This window comes from Agelaius tricolor, unplaced genomic scaffold (genome assembly GCF_023055355.1).
Source record: "Agelaius tricolor isolate 1412-34295 unplaced genomic scaffold, bAgeTri1.0.p SCAF_11, whole genome shotgun sequence".
Classification (NCBI taxonomy): Eukaryota; Metazoa; Chordata; class Aves; order Passeriformes; family Icteridae; genus Agelaius; species Agelaius tricolor.
Window position 1 is genome coordinate 28776354 of NW_027269271.1, and position 26351 is coordinate 28802704.

At 42.4% G+C, this 26351-nt stretch overlaps 1 protein-coding gene and 1 long non-coding RNA gene across 2 annotated transcripts; one reads left to right on the forward strand and one right to left on the reverse strand.

Annotated features, from left to right (window-relative positions):
* Positions 1 to 567: 567 nt before the first annotated feature.
* On the reverse strand, positions 568 to 5135 carry LOC139594573 (uncharacterized). Its single transcript, XR_011680673.1, has 3 exons — positions 5036 to 5135; positions 3288 to 3376; positions 568 to 2644 (listed from the first exon to the last, which is right to left on the reverse strand). It is a non-coding gene; the product is annotated as an uncharacterized lncRNA (long non-coding RNA).
* A 154-nt stretch (positions 5136 to 5289) lies between these two features.
* ATG4C (autophagy related 4C cysteine peptidase) lies at positions 5290 to 26199 on the forward strand. The gene is made up of 12 exons (XM_071436909.1): positions 5290 to 5342; positions 5588 to 5673; positions 7895 to 8025; positions 8825 to 8908; positions 9552 to 9785; positions 12177 to 12498; positions 15028 to 15098; positions 16242 to 16378; positions 18570 to 18648; positions 19313 to 19389; positions 22298 to 22417; positions 25023 to 26199. Exons 3-12 carry the CDS (start codon positions 7950 to 7952, stop codon positions 25191 to 25193), a joined length of 1371 nt encoding a protein of 456 aa, XP_071293010.1. The 5' UTR covers positions 5290 to 5342; positions 5588 to 5673; positions 7895 to 7949; the 3' UTR covers positions 25194 to 26199.
* The last annotated feature ends 152 nt before the right edge of the window (positions 26200 to 26351 follow it).

A 26351-nucleotide genomic window follows, 5' to 3' on the forward strand; every position in this document is an offset into this window, starting at 1 on the left:
TTATACCCAAAATGGCACCAGTCTGGAATGGAGGAGGCCAAAATACCCCTGCCTAACCCAAACTCTGAGACCAAAAGTGGGAATCTGCAGTTCTGAGAGGAAAACTCTTCCTGCTGCCAGAGGGTGCAAAGAGCAGCCCAGCCCCAGCAGCCCTGACACACAGGGCACGGAGTATCCAAGGTCCACTGGAGACCTTTGGGATTTTAGGTTTCATTTTGCCCTCCTGCCAGTCACTACCACAGAGAAAGGACCTTGGTGAGGTTCTGGGCAATACTTGCTGAGTTTTGATGGCTCCTTTGCTTTTCCTTGACTTTTTCTGTAGCTGAGAGCTGGGCCAGAGGAGCTCCAGCCATCCCACCTGGATATAAAATGGACCTCTATCAAATAGAGACATATTATATATATAAATAAGATATATAATATCTATATTATATTACATTATATTACATATTATATATGTTATATTAAATTAACCAATAATATATATTCTATTCTATATAAATATCTATTATATATATAAAAATTATATTTATGTATACAATATTATTATATTTTTGTCTTCACATCAGGAGGGCATTACTTTGCAAAGAAATAGGTTTTCTCCATATAGTTGGGTTAAATATGAGCAAAATCCCTCAATTAATAGTCAATACCCAGTGAATTTCAGAAAAAGATTCCTCATTACTTTTCAGATAGCGACCAGCAAAAGTCTACAAAGTCTGTGGGTTCAAATAGTAAGAGATCACTAACATTGGTAGAAATGTACATGTGACCTTGCAAAAAACCCCAAAAGCTTCTGCAAACTGACCCTCAATTTTGAGGTGCATGTAGCATTAACCAAAAGATATCAAGGAAAAAGTGAAGAAATAAGAGAGAAAACAATTTGCAGTCTTTGGCCATTATAAATCCAATAATGCCAAATAAAAAATTCACGGTAAGAACATGGGGGGATTGATGTGGTGGTGTCAGGGTGTTATTTTGGGTACTAAGGTGAGGGTTGCCTCTTACAGGCACAGTCACAATCCTTCTGCCTCTTGTTTTGTCATCCTAGAAGTGAATAAACCAAAGGAAATTCTTGGCCTGAAAAAACAAACAAGCTTAGCAAAGAGGAGAATGTGACCACCAGAGAAACCTGTTACATGGAATTACAGTCTGCACAAAAGATCCTTCTTTAGGAACTAGCAGACCCCTCTGATTCAGAAACAACAGTTGTGTGGCAAGTTTTCCTGCAAATGGAACCATTTTCTTTTAAAACTGGGGGAAATTGTGTGCGATTCATGATGTACTGGGAGTGTTACACTGTTTACTTTGCAGAGTTTCTTGTGCCCATGTATTGTCCTCAAGGGTGGCTGGTATCTCAGAGTGAGAGTGAAGACAAATCAAGAGTGGAGGGGCTGTGTACATGCAATTAATACCTCCAGACAGCCCAAGTTAATTTTAATGAATGTTTGAATAGAGGCTACATAGCAACCAATGTAAAACCTGGAATTTTACCAGCGTTATGAGGATACTGAATAGTTACGCTTCTTTAACACACTGAAATTCTTTACCATGTTTTAGGAAGCAAAGCAAGAACCTGGCTTGTTCCACACTGGATTCCAACAGAAGAACACATCAGCCTTTAGGAAACATCCCTGGCTGGGGGTGGGAAATAAAGAAGGAGTCCTTGGCCTGGGCACAGGACTCTGATCCTCTCTCACACTGACAGGGGAACAATGAAGCAGCATTTTAATCAATTCACCAGGATACCTGTCCATGAACTACCTGCATCCTTTAAAGCATGTGACTAAAGTGATTTTTTTTAGAATTGAGGATGACTTTTACTGGGCTATAATCAAATTTGGTAAGTGCACCCTACCAACACAGATGTAACTCCTTGAGCCTGATAGAAGTCATCTTACAAGATTAGGTCCTGCACAAGAAAAATCCCTTTGGATCCCAGCCAGAAAACACTTGGACAGAAGTGAACTGATCCTTGCCTTGCCTGTTAGCAGATTATTTCCTGAGCCCAGGGCTTCCTTGTTCTTCTGACGTAAACTTCCTCAGGCCAAAGGCAGGGGAAACATTTTCCAGGGAAAAGGCGTCCGGAGTAATTCCCTAAACAAAGGCGTAAATAGGGAGCGCAAATGCAGGGAGCCACCTCCTGGCAGCACCGGGAAGGGCCAAACCTCGGCCTCTCCCGGCAAATGTTTCACTCTAAAGAGTTACACGGGTGTCACAAACATCATCTCCTCTGGACAGCTCTGGCAAGAGAGAATGTGCTGCTCTTCTCAGGCTGCCCAGCACCCAAATTTTCCTGGAGAAACCAGGAAATTTAAGGAGGGAGGACTCTCCAGATTCCTGCAGCCTTCACCACATCCCTGACATCCCTGTTATTTCCTTTTACAGAACTGTACCAGCCTTTCCAGAGCCTTCTTCACATGGTGGTCTTTGATGGCAGCTTCACTTCTGCTTTACTGTCTCCTGGCACATTCATTTTAGGATTTCTTCACTTCAAAAGCTGGGTTCAAGAAATCAAATCTTCCCAGAGAAGGACTCAAAGTCTTCCCAACTGAGCTTCCATTAATTCCTGCTCATGTTTATCATTTTTGTAGTTCATGTTTCCACCTCGAGCACAGCTCTCAACCTTTCCCAGTTCAGCACCCTATAAAAGGCATTCATGTCATTTATTTCCTCTTGCATAATTGGGATCTTACATTAAGGGTAGCCTGGGCACAGACTCTTCCCAGTATCCTGATGAAGCCTCTTCCTCCTCACCCTATCCTGGGACAGAGAAAGGAAATCTGCATTTGGGGGGACTGAGTGGTCCCAGCAGAAGTTTGCTGGCTAATTTTGGGGGGAACCACATCAGGGCAACCCAGCTCCTGCTGCCCCTTTCACCCTCACTGTGCCTGAAAGGATGCACAAACTCACACAGTCTGAATTCCCATGTTTTCCCCTTTTCCTGTTCCAGAGTCTCTTTTTATCTGAGCAGTTACTCCCACAAAAACTGGAGTTATTTAACATCTCTGAGGCTCTGCAAACTTGAATTCAGAGCAGTTTCAAAACTTTCCAGAGGGAAACAGACCTTACTTCCCTAGGAATGAAGCTAAAAATAAATGAGGAAAATTCCCTTCTCTCCAGCCACTTGACCCAAGGTCTGCTCTCCTCAGGCAACAATGTTTGGGAAAGCACAATTGGCCACATGTTTAATGAGCTTTTCTAAATATATTGCAGATTACTGATGATGGAAGAGTGGCAGGAACAGGAGCAGAAGCTCCATTCCCCACTGCCCAGTGTTCTCTTACCATTCTGCAGTGTTTGGAGGATAAATGTTGTGTATCTCCTCTAATGTTTAATCTTGCCATTGCCACTTGGTGTTACCCACCTTGTTTACCTATTAAAAAGTAAAGAAGAGACAAATTATATTTTCTAGGAACAGAGATTTTCAAAATCTCCTTATGGCGTTCAAATGGAGCTCAGAGATGGTTTTATGCCATTAAAATGTGATATTTGTTATAAATTTGTTGAACTTGGTTCCCTCCCACTCCCTCTGCAAACCTTTCATACAGAAACAGGAATTGGTGGATGTGAAGAAAACTCTCTCTTTTACAGACAATTATTTATGGTTGCCTGAGTGATTATTTGGCAATCACAGCTTTGTTTTGTGAGGAAAAAACAGCAGAAAATACCTTCCCTCTCATAACCTGCCTGCCCAGGGGATGTACAGGGTATATCCAGGTGTGGCCCATCAATTCAGGGCATGGTTATTAAATTTGAGAGCAGGAAGGTGCAGGAAGGGGAAGAACCATTTCCTTTGATCAGCTGGATAATTCCTTGCACATTTAGGCAGATCCAAGCCCTGTCAGCTCCTCAGCTCTCCACCTTGCAGCCCCTACACAGACAGACAAGAACATCCATCTCTGTCTTAGGGAATAAAAGCAAAGATAAAACTTTAAACAACTATAATTCCTAGAACAGATCATGAAATTCTGGAGGCAGCAGGCCTCTTTCTTTCTGCACTGTCACAGTTTTATGAGTTTATGCAAACAGCAGCAGGGGTTTTATTTTTAAATATTTTTTTCTTGATCTTGGGAGCAAAGGGCAAGCAGGGAGCTGAAAGGCAGGGAAGGATTAGAAAGGTGATCTGCTACATCCCCACCTCAGGCCAACAGCAGACTTCTGGAACAAGATGTAGTCTGCACATTAAAACCTACAATCCTCTTTACTGATCAACCCTCCTATGTGAAATATATCCATGAGGCTGCAGGGGAAAAAAAACCCAAAACACCACGAAATACACAAAGCATCTATTGTGGGCATTTGCACTGCAGCTAAATTTTAGATCATGTGCTGTTTATAAAAAATTAAGCTCAACCTGATCATCTCTGACCAGCAGAAGGCAGTAAAATCACAAAATGGAAAAAAAAAGCCCCACATGACTTTGCTTCATGAACCCAAAATTGGGCTGGTGAGTACCAGGGAAAGCAGGAATATTAGGATCTTAGGACGTTGAGCACTAATGCCAGTTCCAGACAGCTGAGAAATTCAACTCAATCCTCCACAAATCCTGCACGTTTTTTTTTTTTAAGCTTGGCTCCCGATACAGCCAATGAGTATTTTTAAGCAGCTTAAGACAAACAGATTAATGAAGAACCTACTTTACAAAACACTTTAAAAAAAACCTAAAAAAACCCTCAGGAGAGAGAGAGAGGAGATGCAGTGGTTTTGATGGGACTTTTAGAGAGGAAATAAAAGAGAGAACACTCAGCTGGGTATTTAGCCTGGAAATTGAAATCCTTCAGGGAGTTTGGAGACATAAATAGCATTTTGCTGTGGAGAAATCAAAAGTCACGGAATTAAACTAACAAAAAGCCCACAAAAACAAAAAAAAACCAAAACCACCTAAACCAAAAAAAGGAAACCACACACGCACAAAAAAAAAATTAAAAAACACACCCAAAGAAAACCACAAAAAAAAAATCAAACAACACCAGGCCCCTCCTAAAAAAAACCCGAGCAAAGAGAGAAGCGCTGTTAAAGGACGGCCGCAGACCCCGTAAAGGGGTTGGGATTTCGCTTCCAGCCGCGGCCCGACCCAGCCGCCTCCCTCCATCCTCTTCCTCCCTCCTTCCCTCCTCTTCCTCCGTTCTCTTCCTCCCTCCCGCCTCCCAGCCGCTCTCCCTCCGGACTACACTTCCCAGCGTGCCTTGCGCGCGCCCTGCCGCTCGCCGCGCCTCGCCCCGCCGCGGCGCCCGCCGGGAGTTGTAGTTCGCGCGCCGCTGCGCCGCGGCCGGAGCAGCGCCGGGAGGCCGCGCGCTGCCCGGGCGGCCCCGGGCATGGCGGAGGCGGCTCCGTGAGGGGTGAGCAGTGAGCGGCGGGCGGCGGCGGCGGGACGGGCTCTCCGCGGCGGCAGCTCGGGCGCGGCCGTGTCCTGTGTCCCGGGAGCCGCCGAGCCCCTTGCCGCGGTGCGTGCGGGCTCCTGCTCGGCTGCGAGTCCTGCCGGGCGAAGCGCTCCGTCCCTGCTGCAGGACTGGGGAATAATCTGGTTTTCTTTGCGAGCCGCCTTCCCAGTATCGTTTCTAACTGCCCTCGAATGTGTTTGCAGCGCCTCAGAAATGACCTCCGGCCTCTGCTCCCCGTCCTTCTTCCGTGTGGGTGCCGCTGACTGCCGCCGCTCCGGGCTCCGTCAAGGTACAAATGAAAACCAGAGAGGTCTTAGCTAATAGGAGATCATTTATCTTATAATTACCCCAGTGAGGCTTCATTCATCCTTCCCGCTGCGGTCTTACCGGCAGCTTGCGTTGCTTTTCTGCTGTTTATGCAAACAAACGCTGTTTTGGGGGTTTTGGATCCCCTCAGGGGGCTCAGTTCCAGCCGTGTCCTGCTCTCCCTGAGGGAACATCATCCTCGTGATGTGCGTCTGAACAACTTCAGAAATCAGGCAACTTCGGGAGAAAACCGTGCGCTTTGGTAATTTGATACTCAAGCCCGTTGGCTTTAATATTCCTGGGACCTTTAATATTCCTGGTGCTGTTCCATTAATGTCGGTGGAACTCTTACTGATGATTTCTTGCATTGATGGGAAGAACCTGTGTTTTTCCCATGAAAAAATTATACCTGGTTTGTGTTAGCATTCTTGGAAGCCCTTTTTGCATCTTTAGTATAATGTCAGAGAGGAAATGTACCGAGAGGAAAGATAAATGTGCTGTGGTGACCATTGTCTTTGAAAAGAAAATTAGCTTCTTTCTCATTTACATAATTTTGTCTTCAAGCCGTTTCAGAACTGTAGAGTTTGTTTCATTTCTAATTTTAGCCAGAGGAAGCTTTTACAGGAATTGGTTTTTAAGGCAGTCAGTGGTGTCTGGATAAATGGTTGATGCTGATGGATCATGTGAGGGAACACAGGACTAAACACTCCTCCTGAAAAAGTTCATTTTGCCACTTTGCTGTCTAGAGCTGGTGATACAGTCAGGCTTTCCTTTTTTTCCTAAAGAAAAAAGAGGGGGGAAAGGCAGGAAGTTAAAACCCAGCTTGAAATTCTCCTTTTCTTCCTTCCCCAGCTTAACACAAGGCTAATCACAGCAGGGATGTGGACACTTGTTATTTTCACTAGGAAAACCTCAGCCTTCCCTCATATTAGTGAGTTGGCACTGCTTCTTTTTTTTTTTTTTGTCAAAAATCAGATTTTTATGAGATAATATGAGGGAATAGTGGGAAAGTGCAGGGGCTGGGTTGGGCAGCAGATTGCAGATCCCCAAAACGTGGATGTGTGTGAGTACCCTCAGGCTCAGCTGATGCTGCCACCCTGACATCTTCACCCTCTCCTTAATTACACTGTCACTGATTGGGTTTACTTAAAATTTGTTCCCAGTGGAGAGAAGTGACCCAGTTAAGTCTTTGTCCTGCTTTTGATCCCTGTTTCATGGAGAATAGCACACAGAAAGGTAAATACAGTTCTAGATACTCCTTTTAAAGCAAGGAGGCTTTTTCCTGGCTCAAGTTTATTAATTAAATGAGGACGTTCACTGTTGCTCATGTCAGCTGGTGCTGTCAGGACTTAGGTAAAAATTCTGTGAAGGCTGCAGTGATGTCCCACTGTTGATCAACTTTTGATGTCCCACAAGAGCTGCTGTTGAAGCAGGAGCTCTTAATTTTCCATCTCTCTGTGCAAGGGTTTGGGCCACCAAATACCATCCAGGACCTTTGTGTGTCAGGTATTTCAAGGTGGATCCACTGACAGAATGCACGTGGGGAAGGAAGTTCTGTTAATTACAGCAAACTTCCTGTTACAAATGGGGCAGCTGCACTCTGGAGGTGATTCTGTCCTATTTTCCCAGATTTATTGGAAACAGGGATACAAGGCATTTCCAATTACCTATTTATTGATGTATTTATTACCAATTGTTACCAGTTCAGGTTGCTTTTAAGGTGAAATCTGTCTTACCTTGCAGCACAGAAAGAGCCTGTAAAGGTGCATTTCCTTAGAAAATTTATCAGGGGTTTTTACAAAATTAGCCAGCACTGTGGTGGATTTTAACACAAAAAGTGCTTTTTGTTTTCTCTTCAGCAGAAAAGAGCAGCATCTTTTCTGTTTAGTGGGCTGCATGTCCTCTCTCCAGCTCAGTGCTGATAAAATGAGTGTGCTCGTGTGCCAGCACAGGTTTTGTGCTCTGGAGCAGTTCGTGGTACAAGGCAGAGCTGCTGGAGAACATTATCTTTTATTTAGCTTTGTGTAGTGCTTTTATTGGTGTATATTTGGAATTAAATTATTTTATTACTTATTCATGGGACACAGGATTGCTTCTCAGTGCCTGGTGGTGGAGGGCTCTGTGAGTTTATTGCTGTTCCTGGCCGTGTTGGGTTTAAGTGCCTGAGTGGGGGCTGCTGAGTGTTTATATTTTGGTTTTTGCAGCAGCAGAACTGAAAGCCTCACAAGACAGCGATGGCTTTTTCTCTGGAATTTGAATATGGAGGCCACGGGGACAGATGAAGTAGAAAAGATCAAATCAAAGTTTATGTCTGCATGGCACAACATGAAATACAGTAAGTGGAGCAGAGTGTGGTGAGATGTGTCCTCATTAAAAGGAATGGAGTGTTGCTTGTTGGGATGGATGGAATCAGAACTAATTAATACTACAGATGCAATGTGGCCCTTGTAACAGGTTTTTCTTTGATAAATAAGCCCCACTAAAAAACTTCCTTAGCTTTTCATTTTTTCAAACAAATCTTGCATAATTTCATTTTGAATTACTTCTTTTGGAAACAGTAAATATATTCTGTAAATTGCTCTAGATTTGCATAGGCTTTTAAACAGGGATAACATGGAATCATCTGTGCAAAGATTTATTTTGTTTATAAATGTGCTTTTATAGAAAAAAATAGGATGGTGTGTGAGATACAAATTCCACTGAAGACTCTACCCTTGAGTAACATTTTTCCACAGCTGAACATCAGGAATTCGTTTATGAGCAACCAGATTTTCAAGTGTGCCCTTTTACTAATCTGTCCTTGATTTTTCTGCTTTCCCTTTAGGACTGAGGTTGCTCAGATTTACCACCAGATTTTTGAGAAACTTTATTAATCATAGCTGAGTTTTGGAGATGTCTGACAAGATGAAAAGATCCTTTTTTTTCCTGCTTTCTTTGAGGCTGTCACATGGTTGAAAGGGAATAGTAACCATTGTACCTTTTATGGGATTTTTTATGAGACCAAAACCCAATATCAATGCTTTTATTTTTTTTATTCCCCTTTCAAGGGTTACCTTTGGCTTAACCAGATGCTGTCAGCATTTCCTTTTGGCAAGTTCAGTCACAAATTTGTATTTGTTTTGCATCTGTTTCAGGTTGGGTGTTGAAAACAAAAACTTACTTCAGTCGGAACTCTCCAGTTTTTCTGCTGGGAAAATGTTACCACTTCAAAACTGAGGGTGAGTACAGAGCTCTTGGCTCATTCCTCAGCAGGAATAAGGTATTTTTAATCTTCTAGAAAGACTGGCATTAACAATTACCAAATCCAAAATGTAAATATGAAAAGCTTAGAAAATACTCATTTAAATGTCCCCCTCTAATGCAGCCCATCCTAACCTGCTTTATTCAGATTTTACACCAAAACCTAGTGCTTTCTGTAAAAATTTGTGTTGTAATTTGCACTTCATTTACCATCAACTGGAGATTTTCTCTCTAAAAACTCCTGATGGAAATAGTGACAAGGCCTGATCAGGCTCACTGCACCCACACCTTTGTTATCACTTTCCAGTGTGCAGTTTTTTAAGTCTCTCTCTTTATTTGACCATTCACAGTTGGGTGAATTAAGCACTTACTTGCAGGTCAGTGGTTCCACTGGCACAGTGGTGTCTGCATGGTTCTTTTGATTTTTCCCTTTTATTTTTTTTTATAGATCTGGCACATTTCTGTTATGTTGGCCTTCCAGTTTTTCTTTGTTGTACTTCAGGCAATTGTGAATTTTTGTAAATTTGTTTTTCTACTAAATTTCCTACTTGTTACTTGCTTTCTAATCACAGAAGTACCATAACAAATTAATTAGAGCTTAAGCTGTGCTTTGCCTTGCAGAATCTGGGGAGCTCTCTACAGATGGGTCGAGTTTTGACAAAATCAGCACCGAGATTTCGGGGAACGTTGAGGAATTCCGCAAGGATTTCATTTCTAGGATCTGGCTGACCTACAGGGAGGAGTTCCCTCAGATCAAGGGCTCTGCTCTGACCACTGACTGTGGCTGGGGCTGCACGCTCAGAACGGGGCAGATGCTGCTGGCGCAGGGGCTGATGCTTCATTTCCTTGGGAGAGGTGAGTTAGAGAAGATCTCTGTGTTTGCATAAGCACAGGCATGCTGTAGAGACCAAAATGGCCTTTTTTTATCCCAAATCTGAAGGACCAGCTGGTTTTGGTTGTGGGCTCCTCACTCCTGTTGGAATTGTGTCCCCTGGCACAGAGACTGGGCTGTCCTGCCCTTCCTTTTCTGAGAACAAAAGTGTGCCAAAGCAAACTTCTGTGGAGTTCCCAATATCCAGGTGTGAGTTAATACATCACAAGAGTGTGATCCCCTCTCTGGGTGTTCTTACCCATGCACATGCCCAGTTCTCTGGAAATCTGATTGTTTCTTCAACTCCAGATGTAGGAGTAAGTTCCCCAGCCCATAGCTGTGGGCTATGGCAGAAGTGATGTTCTTTTATCAGTTCTAAAGTTCTCCATTATTGAATTTCTTCTGGTGTTAATATATTGAGTTCCTAGAAGGATTCTAATGTAACTTCAATACATCATTCTCTGTGTGGAAATGTTCACTGTGTCATTCCTGCCCTTCCCCCGTGTACTTAGAGAGGAACTTCCCTTTTTTCCTTACCACTGTCTGTCTCAAAGGCCTCCTCAGTCACAGCCAGCTGAAGCTTTAGGAGCTGTGGGACACTTTCTGCTGCCATGGGCTGAGTGTCCATCTCCTCCTTCTTCCAGGCTGGGCCACTTCCTGCATTGTAGGCTGGCAGAGTTAAACACCTTTTCCTTCCATGCCATTGCCAGTCCCTTTGTAGCAGTCATCCATTGCTTGCCTCAGAATGAGCCCAGGCACGGGCCTGACCGCCCGGGGGGGTTGGGAGAACACAGGGCATTGTTTCCTCAGCCATTTGTGGGCTCTCAGGAACACTCCAGCACAAGAGCCTTCTGAAAGCCTGTTTTGATCACACTTTGCCCTGGCTGTGCAGCTCTGATGGAAGCTGGGAGCAAGGTCCCAACCCAGCTGCAGCACAGAGTCTCTGTTCCAGCAGTGTCAGGACTGAGCTGTGGGGTTGGCTCGGTGAATGTGCCTTTGGCTGTGGGTATTTAACTCATAAAACATTCATTATCTCTTTCAACAGACTGCACATATCAAAAAGTGTGTAAATACTTCTGCTGAGAACACAAATCCCTTAAATATCACTCTTCTTATACATACATTTAAAAGAAATTCAAGACCTGCCCAGAAGACTCCCTGTGAGCAGGAGTGTGTAATGGCTCATTTGGAAGTAACCCCAAGCAAAAACCACTCAGGTTTCTATCTTAAAAATCCATGGTTCCAAAGAATTCCTTGTGTGTCCCCCTTGTATCCTAATTTGGAAGATGATGGGGTGATTCCAGAGTGCTCTTGTTCCTGTGGCAATCCAAATCCACAGAAAGATGGGGTAGGGATGGTCTTTCTGGGCTGCTTTGCTCCTCACTTGGTCTTCTGACAGCTGGTGAATTATCTTTTGAAAAGCTTTTTATGAGATCTGGGCAGCTTTGGAAACATATTTAGATGTTTACAGGAAGTTTTTCATGGCTGTTTACTCTTTTCCCAGAGATGTTTTTGTTCTTGTTTAATGCTGTTGTTTCTGTTAGGAAGCAAAACTTGCCTGAAGTTTCTAGCTGAGATATTTACACTTCCACTGCCATGTGGAATGTTCCAGATATTGCTGAAGGTTGTTGGGAATGAGTTTTGATTTTAAATTTGAAGTTTTACTTTGAAATGCCTTTGCTTGAGACACTGGCTGGAGTGTGAAGCTGAGAGCCCAGAGCAGCAGGGCCTGTGAGGATGTTTCACTCTGTGTTGGGAGTACTTGCTGGAATTGGGGGACAATTCCAGGCATCTTCCTGGGCCTGCTGAACCCCATTCTGCAGGGGGAATGCTGTGTGGAATGCATCATCCATAGGGAAACCTTCAGCTGGAAAAGCAGACTGGAGATACTGAATGATATTTAAACAAGTTTTCCTTGTAATCTAAAGGAATTAATGAATTTAGTGAATGAAAAAATCCTGCCAGCCTGTTTTTCTGCTGATCTCCTTTGCCATTTTGCCAGGAAGAAATGTTTGCTTTTACATCAATAATTCCTCAGGTCTGCCTGGTTTTTTAATAACTGAAAAATGAGAAGAATTAAGAGCTTTTGGAACTTCTTGTTTGACCCGGATAAAAGGTTTTTGGGTAGTATTGAAGTAACATTCATGTATTTAGTATGTCAGAGAGTTCTTACCTGTAATCAGGTGTATTTTCTTTATTCAGCTGACTGGGATGGTCACCAAAAAAATCACCAGAAAAATCAAAGCAAATGCTGCTCTTCCAGAATTCTTTGTTCACCTGTTAACAGCACCATGTAAAACACACATTATCACTTTAATGAGGGGGACAAAGGGAAGTGCGAATGTTAACGAGGATTTTCCCTTTTCCTGCTGCAGCCTGGGTGTGGCCAGAAGCCCTGGCCATGGACAGCTGTGACTCGGAGTCCTGGCCCAGCAGCACCGTCAGAAAGCTCACGGCCTCCTTGGAGGCGTCGCTCACGGCTGAGAGGGACCCGCGGCTCCTGGCCCGGCCCCCTGCCAGGAGGGACTGGGATGGCACCGAGAGCAGGAACGAGCTTTATCACAGGAAAATCATCTCCTGGTTTGGGGACTCCCCCCTGGCAGCCTTTGGGCTGCACCAGCTGATAGAGTACGGGAAGAAATCCGGCAAGATGGCGGGGGATTGGTACGGGCCCGCCGTGGTGGCGCACATTCTGAGGTAAAACACCTTCCGTTTTCTGCTCCTTCCCTTTGGACATTCTGAGGTAAAACACCTTCCATTCTCTGCTCCTTCCCTTTGGACATTCTGAGGTAAAACACCTTCAGTGCTCTGCTCCTTCCCTTTGGACATTCTGAGGTAAAATACCTTCAGTTCTCTGCTCCTTCCCTTTGGACATTCTGAGGTAAAATACCTTCAGTTCTCTGCTCCTTCCCTTTGGACATTCTGAGGTAAAACACCTTCAGTGCTCTGCTCCTTCCCTTTGGACATTCTGAGGTAAAACACCTTCCATTCTCTGCTCCTTCCCTTTGGACATTCTGAGGTAAAACACCTTCAGTTCTCTGCTCCTTCCCTTTGGACATTCTGAGGTAAAACACCTTCAGTTCTCTGCTCCTTTCCTGTGGGCATTTTGAGGTAAAACACCAAAACACCTTCAGTTCTCTGCTCCTTCCCTTTGGACATTTTGAGGTAAAACACCTTCCATTCTGTGCTCCTTCCCTTTGGACATTCTGAGGTAAAACTCCTTCAGTTCTCTTCTCCTTCCCTTTGGACATTCTGAGGTAAAATACCTTCAGTTCTCTGCTCCTTCCCTTTGGACATTTTGAGGTAAAACACCTTCAGTTCTCTGCTCCTTTCCTTTGGCACATCACAGAGGAGCATTTCTGAGTGTCCTGAGATTGCTTCAGCCTAATTGAGCAGCAAACTGTTCATTATTAGCTTTGTAAAACACTCATAGCAGGTGCAATTCCAGAGCTTTTTCATAGGCAGGAAAGGAAATAGCAGCAGGTGCAGGAACTGAATGCTGAGCTTTTGTCAATCTTATTTCAGGAAAAAACACAACATTCCTGTTTTCTTGTGGAATCCCAAGTATCTCTCCCAAACCCTTTTAAGTAGAGCTGCATTTAGTGAAATGTTCTACAAACTAACCACTCTTTCAACCTTGGAACATGCATAACATTAGAGATTTTTTTTTTTATACTGTAACCTGGGGGCTGTAATGTACTGATAGTGTAATGAAATGTCAGAGCTAAAATTGATGTTTTCAGCATTTCTTTGCACACATCAAATTCTTGTGAAACTGTAAATGTATGGGACTATTAATATTATAATTATATCCCAGTAAAAGTAAAGGGTCTGTGACATTCAGCGTGGTTAAAAAAAAAAAGTCGAAAGTCAAATTTCTCCATACCGTGAGCCTTGATATCCAATTCTTTGAATGTTTTGGGTTTTTTTGGTTTTTTTGTTTTTTTGTTTTTTTTTGTTTTTTGTAGTCTTTATGTTTATTTTTTTTAATGGATTCCAGTTTACCCATAAACCAAATCACTAATAAATCATTTAAGCAGCAGAAGGCAAAGTTCATGCATATATATATATATATATATATATATATATATATATATATAAATAGGAGAATTTGATATTTAGTGTAAATGTTATGTTAATCTGAAGTGCAGCTGTACTGAAATAATCAGGTGTGCATCCCTGCAGATGCAAACAGGGATGTAGGAGTTTAGCATTTTTAATGGGTTTTATTCTACTTTTTTCTCAAGGTGGAAGCAGTCAGATTTTTTTGCTTGCTTTAATAAATTATCTATTACATTATTTGTCTGCCTGATGGGAGCAGGGGGGTTTGGTGAGAGTTACCACAGCCCCAGGGGTGATTTCCAGCTGCAGAGCTTTCCTTTCCTGGAGCTTTCTCTCTTGCAGCAGCACTCACAGCTCCCTCACAATTTGGGAATGACTGCATTAAACCATTCCTCAAAATAGACTGGGGAATAAAGGGATAGTGACCATTTAATGCAGGTTTGTGCTTGAAATCAAAGCTAAATCCTGGATATTGAACAGTTCCCTTTCTTTGCAAATGTTGTCCCTTATAGATAAACATGGTTCTGACTATCAACATGGATTTTATTTTAATTTTTAGGTTTGTTACTCTTAGTCTTTTGAGGAGACTCTAATATTGTAATTATCTTTTTGAAAGTTTTGGTGAAACTTTTTATTTCCAGGTGCTAATTTGTGGCTTGTTATATGAACTGAGGGTCAAATAAAGAGATCTAATGAGATGAAAATAGTATTTTTGTCAGCAAACTTAACCTTTATCATCAATCTACATGACAGAAAATGGTTATAACAGAAAGAAATAAAGTCATGAATATGAATTTCATTGGAAGTTATTGTGGGATTTGGGGCCTTTTTTTATGAGTTCCATTGTTTCTTCTAAATAGCCAGACATTGTCACCTTGGCTTGGAAAAATGTGGTGCCAAGGCACCCATGGCAGCTACAGGCTGGATCTTGGTCTCCAGTGTTTAACAACAAATTAAAAAATCCCACCCTACCACTTGTTTGTGTCAGGAAGGGAAGGTGTCTTGAATTAAACAAAATAACCCCCATAAAAACCCAAACAAACAAAAAACTATCACAAACAATCAAAATCAACCTGTTTCTAAAAAAAACCAAAATAATTTGTTTGTTTATTGGTAATTTTTTTTAATGAATGGCAAGTTGAATAGTTTTGTGTTTGTACTTAGAAAAGCTGTTGAAGAAGCAAGAGACCCTGAGCTGCAAGGAGTAACAGTCTATGTTGCCCAGGATTGTACAGGTAACTGTGATTTTGTAGATTTTTGCAAACACTTTAATGCTTTTTATGCTTTTCAGTTAGCACTTAACAATAGAGCTTTAAAGGGAACAAAAATCCCTATGAAGTGGATCCACAAAATTGAGATTGTGTAGATAAAGGGGTTCTTGATATGTGCAGATTGTTCATTGCTGGTTTGGTATTGTATAGTGGAATTCCAAATCCTGGAATTCCAAATCAGTTATTCCTCTCCTCCTTTTACATGGAGATGTTTCTGTTAGTTGGAAGCTTTCGAGTTTTAATTATTCCTTTTAGAAGTTTATATGCAGCAATAAATATTTATTGGCTTTCTCCTGACCTACCCCTTCTGCATTTCCTTGGCATTGCAGCTCAGCAGCAGCAATTCCCATTCCACAGAATATTGCTGGGACTGAGGAGGCTCAGCACTGGTTCTGAGTCACCTGGCTGTTGAGTTTTTGGTTTGTTTTGATTTTTTTTTTTTTTTAGAGTTGGGATTAAATGTGTGAGATGGTATTTTTTGTTTGGATTTAGATGTTTATTAGTTCTTATTTCTATTACAGTCTTATAAATTGTGAGTTCTATAGTACTTTAACAATTTCAAAATGGAGTTTCATCTCTCTTTTTATAAGGTGTTTTAAGGATAAACTGTCTAATTAAGAAATGATACTTAAATTATTTTTACTTTTAACTTAATAACTAACTACCCGTGCCTCATAATGTGGACTTTTTTTAATATAATTCCACAATATTATTAGAACTCATGAGGAAGAAGGTGAAGAAGGCCTGGTTACTGTTCTAAAACCTCTATCTTGCTATAAATATTACTATATTCTAAAACTTTCAATTTTTTACCGTGTGATACTACACCCTTCTATTCCAACTGCTTACCTGTAATTCTAGTTCTGTAATTCCATTTTGGAAGCCTTCTTCCTGGCTTTAGGTCAGATTTTAGCAGCGTTCCCTTGAGGGTGAGTGCCTGGCAGCACAGACAGTGTGAAGTTCTCAGCAGCTGGGCTGTGTTTTGGGAGGACAGCAGGGTTTGGAGGGGCTGCAGTTCTCCCTTGTCACCCTGGGATGCCACGTTGGGGGTGTGTCCCTAACACCTGGAGGCTCTGTTTGAAATTGGAATCTTCCTGTGTGTCTCAGTCTACAGCTCGGATGTTATTGACAGGCAGTGCTCCTTTGTGGCTTCTGGGAAGGCAGGCACAAAAGCCGTCATTATATTGGTTCCTGTGAGACTCGGTGGAGAGAGGACAAACACGGACTACCTGGAGTTTGTAAAGGTAGGAAATGAGGGTTCAGTCATTTTTCAAAGAGTGCCACAAGGGGATATGAAAAGCAACTTCACGAGGGTGATTCTCCCCATTAAACCTGTGGTGGGGATTTTACAGTTGAAGGTTGTAAAGTTTGACTTTACAGATTTGAAATTTCCCTATTACAAGCTCAGACATAATTGCAGAGCACATGATGTCCCTTGGTAAGGCAGTGATAACTGTCCTGCTCCTCCAGCAGCCACCTGAAAAGACATTAATGCAGTGCCTCAAATTACAAATGGTAATTTAATCTAGCAGGACTCTAATGGCATATGTAACTAAGGATCAGGCAGCATTTTAAAATACAAATACACTCCATTCCTTGCTCTGTTTCTTATTTTCTTAAATTAGAAAATGGTTCAAATGGTTTTAAGTTGTTGCCTGTCTGTTCTTCCCGTTTTCTTTTGTCTCTTTGTTCCCATGGAATTATTTGATATTTTTATTCACTACCTGAATTGTTCTTTCCCTGTCTGGATGAATGTTTCTGAGGATGGTGGTGCAGGAGCAGCAAGCAGTTGCCACAATAAAAATGAGCTGGAACAAAGGCAAACTGGAGGAGAAGGCAGAGGGGGGAGTGTGTGCTGTGGTTTTGTCAGCAGAGGTTCTGCAGGTACCTGGGGCTGTGCTGTAATCCTGCCTCTTGCTCCTCTTAGGGAAGGCCTTGTTCTCTTAGCCCTGCTGCTTTTATTTCATTCTCCATGCTCCTCTTGATCTGTCTGAAAATTTTGGGTTCATTTTTAATTTACCCCAGTGTAGGAGCACAGACAAAGGCTGGGAGTCTGTAACATGATTTATTTTGTGGCTTTCTGTTCAGTGTAACATTTCAGGAAAACATTTTGATTTTTACTGGCATGGGAAGACAGACTGGTAAAGACCTTCAAGTTATGAACTTAAATTGTTATTAAATTCTTCCCTGATCATTTTCCTTGTGTTTTCAGACAGTTGGTTTGGGAAAGTTTTAGTTTTCAGCTGGCTGCAGTGAGTGATTCCTGCTGCTCCCTTGCCAAGGCTGTTGCAGCCTGATGGAGGCTGAGATAAGAGGGCTCTCAATTGCCTGAATCAGTCACTCCAGTGTCTGCCCTGACTGTTCCCAAGAAGTGACCACATTTCTTGGAGTCTGGCTTTAAGTTAAAAATGCAGATTTTAGAGTGTAGCACAAGAGGTAATTTCTACAAAGGGTTTTATATTTATGGGTGAAAATGGATAAATTTTTTATAATTCACTTTTACAAGAAGCTTGCCATAGATTAAACAGTTATCCATTACTCTGAGCAGCTTTGCTCCCTCTCTGCTCTGCCCTCCTTGGCTCTTGGAGCCTTTGCCTCTGATCTGCCTGAGTGTTCTGTGGTGCTCAGAGCATTTGCTAAGGAAACCTTCTCATGTATATTTTAAAGAAGATCTTCCAGGAAACCTGCTCATTCTCATTTTAAATAAGCATCACTTCCTTAACCCGTGTAAACCATGCTGGGTTTGACTCTGTAGCATCTCAGGGGAGGTTTTTAAGTGACTTTATCCTTGTCTAAGCAGGGAGGATTTTCTCTTGAGAAGCCTTGGTGTGAGTAGTCTGACAATATCAATCTTCCTGTTGAAAGAAAAATTCCCTTCTTACACTGAGTAATTCCCCTTCCCAAAAGTTCAGCCTTCAGAAGGTTCTGGTTCCTGTGCCCCCCAGGCCACCTGCAGGGATGTTTATGGGGCCTGGCTGCTGTGTGTTGCTCTCTCCTCCTTGGATATGGGGTTTTGGAGCTGGACCTTTTAATTAGTTACTCTTAACTTCAGCTGGCATTTCTGCCCAGGATGTAAAAGCTGATGCTCTGGCCAGGCTTGTCCATTTGAGTGCAAAAAGAAGGGAGTCCCCAGGGGCACAGGATGTAAACGTGTGTGAAAGCTGGAAATCTCAGTACTCTGGGATATTTGGACTGAGGAACTGGTGCTCAATATGTGACATGAGATTTTGTCTCCTCCCCAAAAACGTGTGTGGTATCTCATGGGAAGTCTCTGGAGTATCTGCTGGTGTGGTTCCACTTTGATCAAGCCTCAGGAAGTCACGGAGTCAATCTTTAAAAAAAACCAAAACCATTTGCCTAAAAGAGCAAAGAGCAAATATTTTAATTCAGCTTAATACTTTGGTTAATCTTAATGATTCCCTGTTCTTGTTTTAGGGAATTTTGAGCCTGGAGTACTGTGTTGGCATCATTGGTGGCAGACCCAAGCAATCCTATTACTTTGCTGGATTCCAAGGTTAGTGTTTGACTGTGTTATGTCTCCTCAGTATTTTTTTCTCTCAGAGTTAGGAAGTTAATACTGAAGCAGTGGGAAATAGCGTGATTAAAATAGTAAAATGAGCACCTTATTAATTCATCACATCTCCCCAAGTCCAGCCATTTGTCATTTACCCCACGGAGTAATTGGATTCTGTAAAATGTACATTTAATTTCCCTTGTTGCATAAACAAGGCATAATTTATCTGTTTCACCAAACTTGAGGAGCGTTTGCTGTTCCTGCCTGGCAGTTCTTATTTAGGTATTTACTCTCTCCTGCTTTAAGTGGTGTTAGTTGATGCCTAAATGACAAGCAATATATTCTTGCTGTCAGGATGAAGCAGGGCGATACATTTTTCATATGCAAACTCCAGAATATAATTGTGTGTTTGTAAAAGTAATTTTATCACCAAAAATTAAATGACAGTTTCATCACTTTATAAAAATTCTGCTTATACAAGCATATTTGATTATGCAAAAGTTAATCTGTCCTGCAAAAACCTATGCTTCAGTCAATGAGTATCAGCCTGGCAAGCAGTTACTCACTGGCTTTTTTTCCAGCTGTTCTGCATAGAAATTGGATTGTAAGCAGTGTAATAATAAGGTGTTTTTTGAATTACTTGTCTTCTGTTTTGTCCTTGCAGATGACAGTTTGATTTACATGGATCCTCATTACTGCCAATCTTTTGTAGATGTCAGCATAAAGGATTTCCCTCTTGAGGTACTATGGATATAGAGCTGGCACTGTTTTCTTCCCATATGAATCAAACACTAATTATTTAGAGCTGTTCTAGCTAGCTGCAGCTTTATGGTTTTACAGTTACATGTTATTTATCAATGTCCTGCCCTTCTTTATAGGCCTATAATCAACAAAAATGACCAGAGGTTAAATCTCAATATGGAGGTTTAATTTTTACTTCATTAATCTTCATCTGTTTTCTTTTTAATGATCATAAAATCTCCAAAATAGATGATTACTTCATTTAAGTGATTTCCTATCAAAGAAAATGGATGATATTTGTAGATCTTAAACCTGTTTGGATTTGGGGTTGTTAAGTTTGTCTTTTTGGTCATTTTATTTATTTTTTTTTTAATTCAAATTGCAAGCAACATTAGGGAGAATTCCTGTGGTGTTCAATAGTAGGAGCCTGGAAATAGATGGAGCTAAAGGAAGTGATTGGAGAACTCAATTTACAGCTGCCCTGGGAAAACACTGTCAGCTGCAAGGAGATGCTCAGTGCCTCAGCACTCCCAGTCACATCCTCAGGCCATCCACACAAACTCTCCTTGGTTTTGTGCCCAGCTTCAGGTGAACTGCAGCAGCTCCTGGCTCAGCCTGAGGGGCATCCACAGCCAGGGCAGCAGCAGCTGCTCCAGGGCAGGGCTGGAGCAAAATCCCATCAAATGCTGTTCAGGAGAACTATTGATATATAAATAAAACATCCCAGAGGGCCTGCACAGGGCTGGTGTCAAGTCCTTGCAGCAAACACTTCATGTTTGTCATTATTTATGCTTAGCAAAATGCTTTAGTTAACATGTTACACAACATAGAAGTGGAGGATTCTCTAGGACATGAGAAGGTTCTGGATGAAGCAGAAGAACACAGCAGCAGAAGGGGTCAGCAGATAGCCCAGGCAGGAGGTTTGGTGTGTTTAGAGAGAGATTCCTTTGGGTTTGCCCTCTGTGTTTAGGGATTCCTCTGGGTTTGCCCTCTGTGTTTAGGGATTCCTTTGGGTTTGCCCTCTGTGTTTAGGGATTCCTTTGGGTCTCCCCTGTGGAGGTGTTTGGAGCAGGAGGTGCTGAGTGCCAGCTCTGCCTGGGATGGTCACCCAGCTCCTTCCCCCTTATCCTCACAGCTGTGTTTTGCTCCAGTGCCCCTGAAGATTTTACACTTTGGGGACACCAGACAAAAGATGTGGGAAGAGCACAGAGCAGCAGAGCTGAGGTGAATTCCTTAAGGTCCTGCTGTGGCCAAGCTACAAAAACATCTTTTGGGTTCTGTTCCTATGAGTCAGCCTCAGAATTGTGCTGCAGACTGGCATTAATCTGAATTTCTAAATAATAGCAAGGTTTTAAGCTGTGTTTGGAAGGTATGCAAGCTGCCAGCTTGACTTGATCTCATCCTAATGCTTTCCTGCAGACGGAAAATAGATTGCAATTTAATGCTTGCTGCATTTAATAGTATTATATCTTTGTCCAGAAATGTCAAAAGTAAACAGAAATTGCTTTCTTAGTGTGGATAGTTGCTTGTTAGATTTATCTGTAGGGAGTATTTTCAAAATTGACAAATTGTCCAGAATAAGTTGGAAATCAATCCACTCTGTATTGGCTTCCAGCATCCATTTGTTTGGAGGAATGGGAAAAAAAAATCCTCCCCACTTCTCTTTGTTGTGCAGTGATTTGTGCAGCATTAAAGCTCCTGCACAACTGTAGGGACAGGGTTGCTGCTGCTGGAGTGGGATGTGGAAGGCAGGGTTTGATTTTATTTTTTTTTATTTTTTTTATGCATTTGAAGAATCAGGAATTAATATTAAAAATACAATTGCTGTTTATAAAATTGGAGTGGTGAGGAGAAAAAGCAGTGACTAAAATCAATCTTGCAGGAATAGCCCTAATCATCTTGGTGGATGTTTTTTAGCAGAGGTTTTACAGAAACACCTCTCGGGTTTGTAATCACCAGGAAAGAACAATATATTTTATTATGTAAAACTGCTGCAGGGATGGTTACACTCAGATTTGGGAACCAGTGCTGTCTTCTGTGGATTGATTTTTGTGATTAGCAAAAAAAGGGATTTAATAGAGGGAGGATGATGGGTCATCCTCTGTGTTGGAGGCAGACTGGAGGGGACTGGCTCCCTCTGAGAGCAAGTGAGGGAATAATTGCAGTTATTGGACAAAGAGCTTCACCACAACTGCAGTTCCTGTAATAAATAACCAGGGTAGATAGAATTTTTATTTTTCTCTCATGAGTTGAGTGAGGAGTGTGGGGAAGGGGGTTTTGTGTTTGTTTTGTCTTACAGCAGGGCTGCTGAAAGTGTCAGCTCACAGCACTGGCGGGGCAGCGTCTGTCAGGGAAAGAGATTTCACGTGAGGAAAAACCCATTTGTAAAGCAGGCCATGTTTGGTTTTTCCCTACTTGTGGATCATTGTAATATGGTTTTGCTTTTGTGTGTTTTGTGGGTTTTTGAACCCATTTCATTTACTGAAGGAAAATGCATGAGGTTGGTTTATTCCATTATGTCTCTTTTATGGAGGCTGGGGGAGGGAAGGGGCACTGGGCAGTGGTAGTAAAGCAGTAAGATAGTGCAAAAGCTGTTACAAATTCAATTTGCTGAAGAGCATTCACCTTCTCTGCCTTGGGAATATTCATAAAGTATTGCTGGGAGCAGCAGAGCTGTGACAGATTCCAAACTAACCTGGTGTGTGTGTGTGTGTGTGGGGAAGTTTGGGCAATGCAGCCTGAACAGCAGGAGGTTTTACAGGCTGGGGAAGGGTGGAATCACTGGGATATTTGGGGTGGGAGAAATCACTTCCAAAGGGTGTGCTGGGGTTTAATTCAGATGATTGAATGTTCTGTGCCATTCCTGACTGTAACCTTGTTTTGTGGTTTTTAATTGGGAAACCTGCAGTCATTCCACTGTCCTTCTCCCAAAAAGATGTCCTTCAAAAAAATGGACCCGAGCTGCACAATAGGATTTTACTGTAGGACTGTGCAGGACTTTGAGAAGGCTTCTGAAGAAATCACCAAGGTAGGTGCTGGAGTTCCCCAGTCCAGAGCGGGCTGTGGGGACGGGACTCAGCCTCGCCCTGCTGAGCAGGCCCGGTTCCCTTGGGGGCGTTCATCGCTGACGCCGCTGGGCGTTGATCCCAACCCCGGAGATCCCAGCCCCGGCAGAGCCCGCCCGGGCTGCGGCAGGGAGCGGGGCTGGCGCCGGGCGGGCCCACGAGGTGGCACTCGTGAAGTGCCAATGTCCCCTGCAGCCCTGCGAGCGGGGCCGGCCGAGCCTGCGGAGGTGCTGCGGAGCGGCCCGGCCCTGGGCAGGGATGGGAGGTGTTGGAGCAAACCCCAGTTGTTCGTTATTTCTCCCTAGCACAAGGGGCTTTTGCTGGTGGGAAGTGCAGGGCTCTGGTGTGAGCTCCATGGAGCAGGTGCCACCCAGCAAATCTGTCTGACCCCATGCTTCCCCTGGAAAAACTGCTCTCAATTCATGTAGGTCCCATTGGAATCAAGGTTTTTGCTTCTTAGTTAGTCCAGTATGTGAGGGTATGAAATGCAGCATCATCAGTGTGTTCTGTGCGCTGCTCTGTGCTTCAGAAAATGCTCTGTGAAAAGGATGCAGCAGCAGATGGGCTCAATGTTAATATTCCAACCACAGCAGTTACCACAGCAGCACAAGGAATTCATGTTTGGCCAGCACTTGGAATGGCCTGAGAAGTGCTATTAGTACTACAGCCAAAAAATCATTTTTTAAACTTAATACTGATTATAATAAATAGATACTGATTGATGCTGAAGTTGTTTCTTTGATTCTTACCCAGAGAGGTAGAAAACAGATTTAAAGAAGTAGAAGTTCATGGAAAGAAGCAGCAGATCCATGGAAAGTTTAAATAGTGAAGTTTCTGTTCTTCCCTGTTTTCCTGTCCTGTCACATAGAAGGTCATAACATGGTAAATAAAATCTCAATACAAAATCAGTTCCAGAAGTTATCTTTTTCCTATTTCTGTTCTTTCAAGTTTGGGATTAAGTACAGTTTTTTCCTGAACACAGTTTGTGAAAATACTCTTGACTGACCCAAGTGTTGGAGTTATTATCCTGGTATTTTAGATAGAAGCTCTTTAATATTAGTGACATTATTTTCTAGAAATACATTTCAGGCAGTGTCAGTTTGAAAAGAGGGGAAAGTTTGGATACAGGGACAGTGTCAGAAACATTCTATCCATTGATCTTGCAATCCTTCCTTCACATCCTTTGTGGTTTCCTTCTCTTCCATCATTTTTCCCTTTGTTTGCAATTGTAGTGTGGTAACTCTTGAACCATAAAGCTCAGTGCATTCCTAGTGTGCCCTGTGGAGGCTGAACTAAAAAAATCCATGTTCTGCCTGCTTTTTTGGGTAATAAGAGGTGAGAGATAAGATTTAGCTTTTATACTTGAGGATAAACACTATGGCCTTATATGTTTAGAGACAGATAAATTAGGAAAGTGGCAAGTTGTTCAGAGTTCCAGAGTCTCTGTGGTCACTGTTGAGATCTGGTGTAATGAGAGTCACACAAATCCTGACCAGGTTCCCCATGACTTTGTTGAGGCATTTCCTTGCCCTGTTCCTGTATTTAGGGTTTCCTCACCTCCCTCAGTTGTGCAGGTGGAAGTTTCAGTAGAGCTGAACACAGACAAGGCAGTGGAACCCCAGGATTTTACTGGGATTGATTTATTTTTTTCGTATTTTTTAAATGCTCCCTCAACCCCTGACTGTCATTTTTGAAATAGTTCTTACTGTTTAAAGATCTCTTTGGGGATTTTTTACTGGTTTAGACTGATTGTTCTCCTGAAATGGTGCTCAGTGAGTTTTAGTTCTGCACAGTGTGAATCTCTAGTCTGATGTGGTTCTGCAGCCACTGCAACACTGGGCTGGTTTTTCCCAAGCAGGTAGGAAAAAGTAAAACAAATTAAAAAATAAATCAGTGGGCAAAACACCCTGAAAGGCTGAAATGTTTTTCAGTGTTTAATGGGGTTTTATCTGCTCTTAAAGATGTTTTGCTGATCAGTTTCAGTATTTATCATTCCCCACACCCCCCTTCTCCATGCTCAGTTTTCTTATTTATAAACCTGGATTTTGGGCCCCCTGGTTCCTTGTGACTGTCACCAGTCTGGTTTGAGCCACGTGCTCCTGACTGCCTTATTTACATTGCTGAATGTGTTTGAACTTCTAATAAAAACACTGAATATTGCACCTGCTGATTCTGCTATAAAAATCCCCCCTCCCAAGGATGCTCAGTTGCTGCAGAATTCACACTTGGGCTTGAGGAGACCCTTATGGCCATTAACTATTTTGTAGAGGTTTTTATCTTCTGTCTTTTATCCCTTTATCTTTCTCTTTGTTGCACTGGGTCTGACAGCACATGCAGGTGATCTGTGTGCTCCAAACCAGGGATAGGCAGGAAATCAGCAGCTGCCTGAGAAAGGGAAGTGAATGTCTAATAGGAGCAAGAAATGTTTAGATTGTGCAATGCTTTTGTCTAATGAGATCATTAAAATAATGCATTTTTTACTTGGCAGTCATCATCAGGTGAATATCTGTGCTTGCTGAATTTCTTCATTTCCAATTAATGTTTTATCTGGTTTGTTTTACATTCTAGATGCTAAAATCTTCATCCAAGGAGAAATATCCCCTGTTTACTTTTGTCAAGGGTCATTCTAGAGACTATGACTTTGCTTCTGGTCCCCTCCATGAAGAAAATGACCTTTTCTCTGAGGATGAGAAGAAAAGGCTGAAGAGATTTAGCACAGAGGAGTTTGTCTTGCTTTAAGGACGTTTTACACAAGAGCATCGGCAGCTGTCCAGGAGAACACTTGCCTTTTAACTATAAAATGTACCTGAATTCCTTCCCCAAAAAGGCAAGCCTCGACTGAAATTGGTCTATTTTCATAAAGATGATAATGTTTTATATGTTAAAAGTCTTTAAGATGTCAGTTACTAATGTATGTACTAATTCTTTTTGCTCACTGCTGGCTGGAGGAGTGTCTGTGCAGCTGTGGCAGCGAAGGAGATGCTGTGCTCAGAGCCAGCTGTGCCTGGCCAGTCCCCACAGGCCAGCTGTGCCCTCCTGTGCCACTCCAGGCACTCCTGAGCAGGGCTGCCAGCTGGGGCTGCCTGTGCCAGGGACGCACATCCAGGGGGTGCAGACCACGCTGTTCCTGCCTGCAGCACAGCTGGAGTTGTTCCTGTGGGAAGGGGCCCTGGCAGTTGTGCTGCCACCCTGGCACCACGCAGGGCAGCTGCTGCTGGAAAGGTGAGGCTGATGGATCAGGAGTCAGTGGCACTGCCAGTGCTGCCATAATTGTATAGGCTGAATTGGGAGTTAAGATACTATTTAGCACTATGACTTTCTAATGGTTTCTCATTAAGCTTGCTTTGGAGCCTTAATATGAGGAGTGAAGATAAAGTATTACCTTTCCCCACAATTTTTAAAGGTTATACTATTAATATTAACTGCAACCAATCAAAGCAGCTGGAGACAATTATTAGAAGAGAGCAGTGTTTGTTTCCTGTTTCAGCTACCATAATGGTGAGGCTTCTCCTGCCAGAGCAGCTTTTAAATCAAAGCAAAGGGGGGTGGATGTGGAAAATTCTGGGCTGTGATGATTTTTTGTTTTGATACGTGTTGTTACTGTACAAATGATTACTTGGTGGTGTGTGTTCTCAGATTGCAAACAAATGTACAGAAATAGTTTCATGTTTTAACAAAGTAAATACAATATTTAAAAAACCATATTAATGCTGCTTGGGAAATAAAAGAGGTATGAAAACATGAAGTGCATGTGCCTTTTATATTAATATTAGATCCTCTAACAGTGAATATAATCCTGCATCTAAACCAATATTGTAAGGGGTGAATACTCTGTTTATTTGCAATAAAGGCAGATTTTATTGTTGTGTTGTAAACCAAATGTTACCTGGTCTAAGT

What these genes read in the sequence shown, in the direction of transcription:
- ATG4C (XM_071436909.1), top strand. Translation starts at nt 7,950, where the DNA reads ATGGAGGCCACGGGGACAGATGAAGTAGAAAAGATCAAATCAAAGTTT. An exon ending in GCTTCATTTCCTTGGGAGAG is followed by an intron (nt 9,786 to 12,176) that starts GTGAGTTAGAGA and finishes TTCCTGCTGCAG; the next exon opens with CCTGGGTGTGGCCAGAAGCC. An exon ending in ACTACCTGGAGTTTGTAAAG is followed by an intron (nt 16,379 to 18,569) that starts GTAGGAAATGAG and finishes TTCTTGTTTTAG; the next exon opens with GGAATTTTGAGCCTGGAGTA.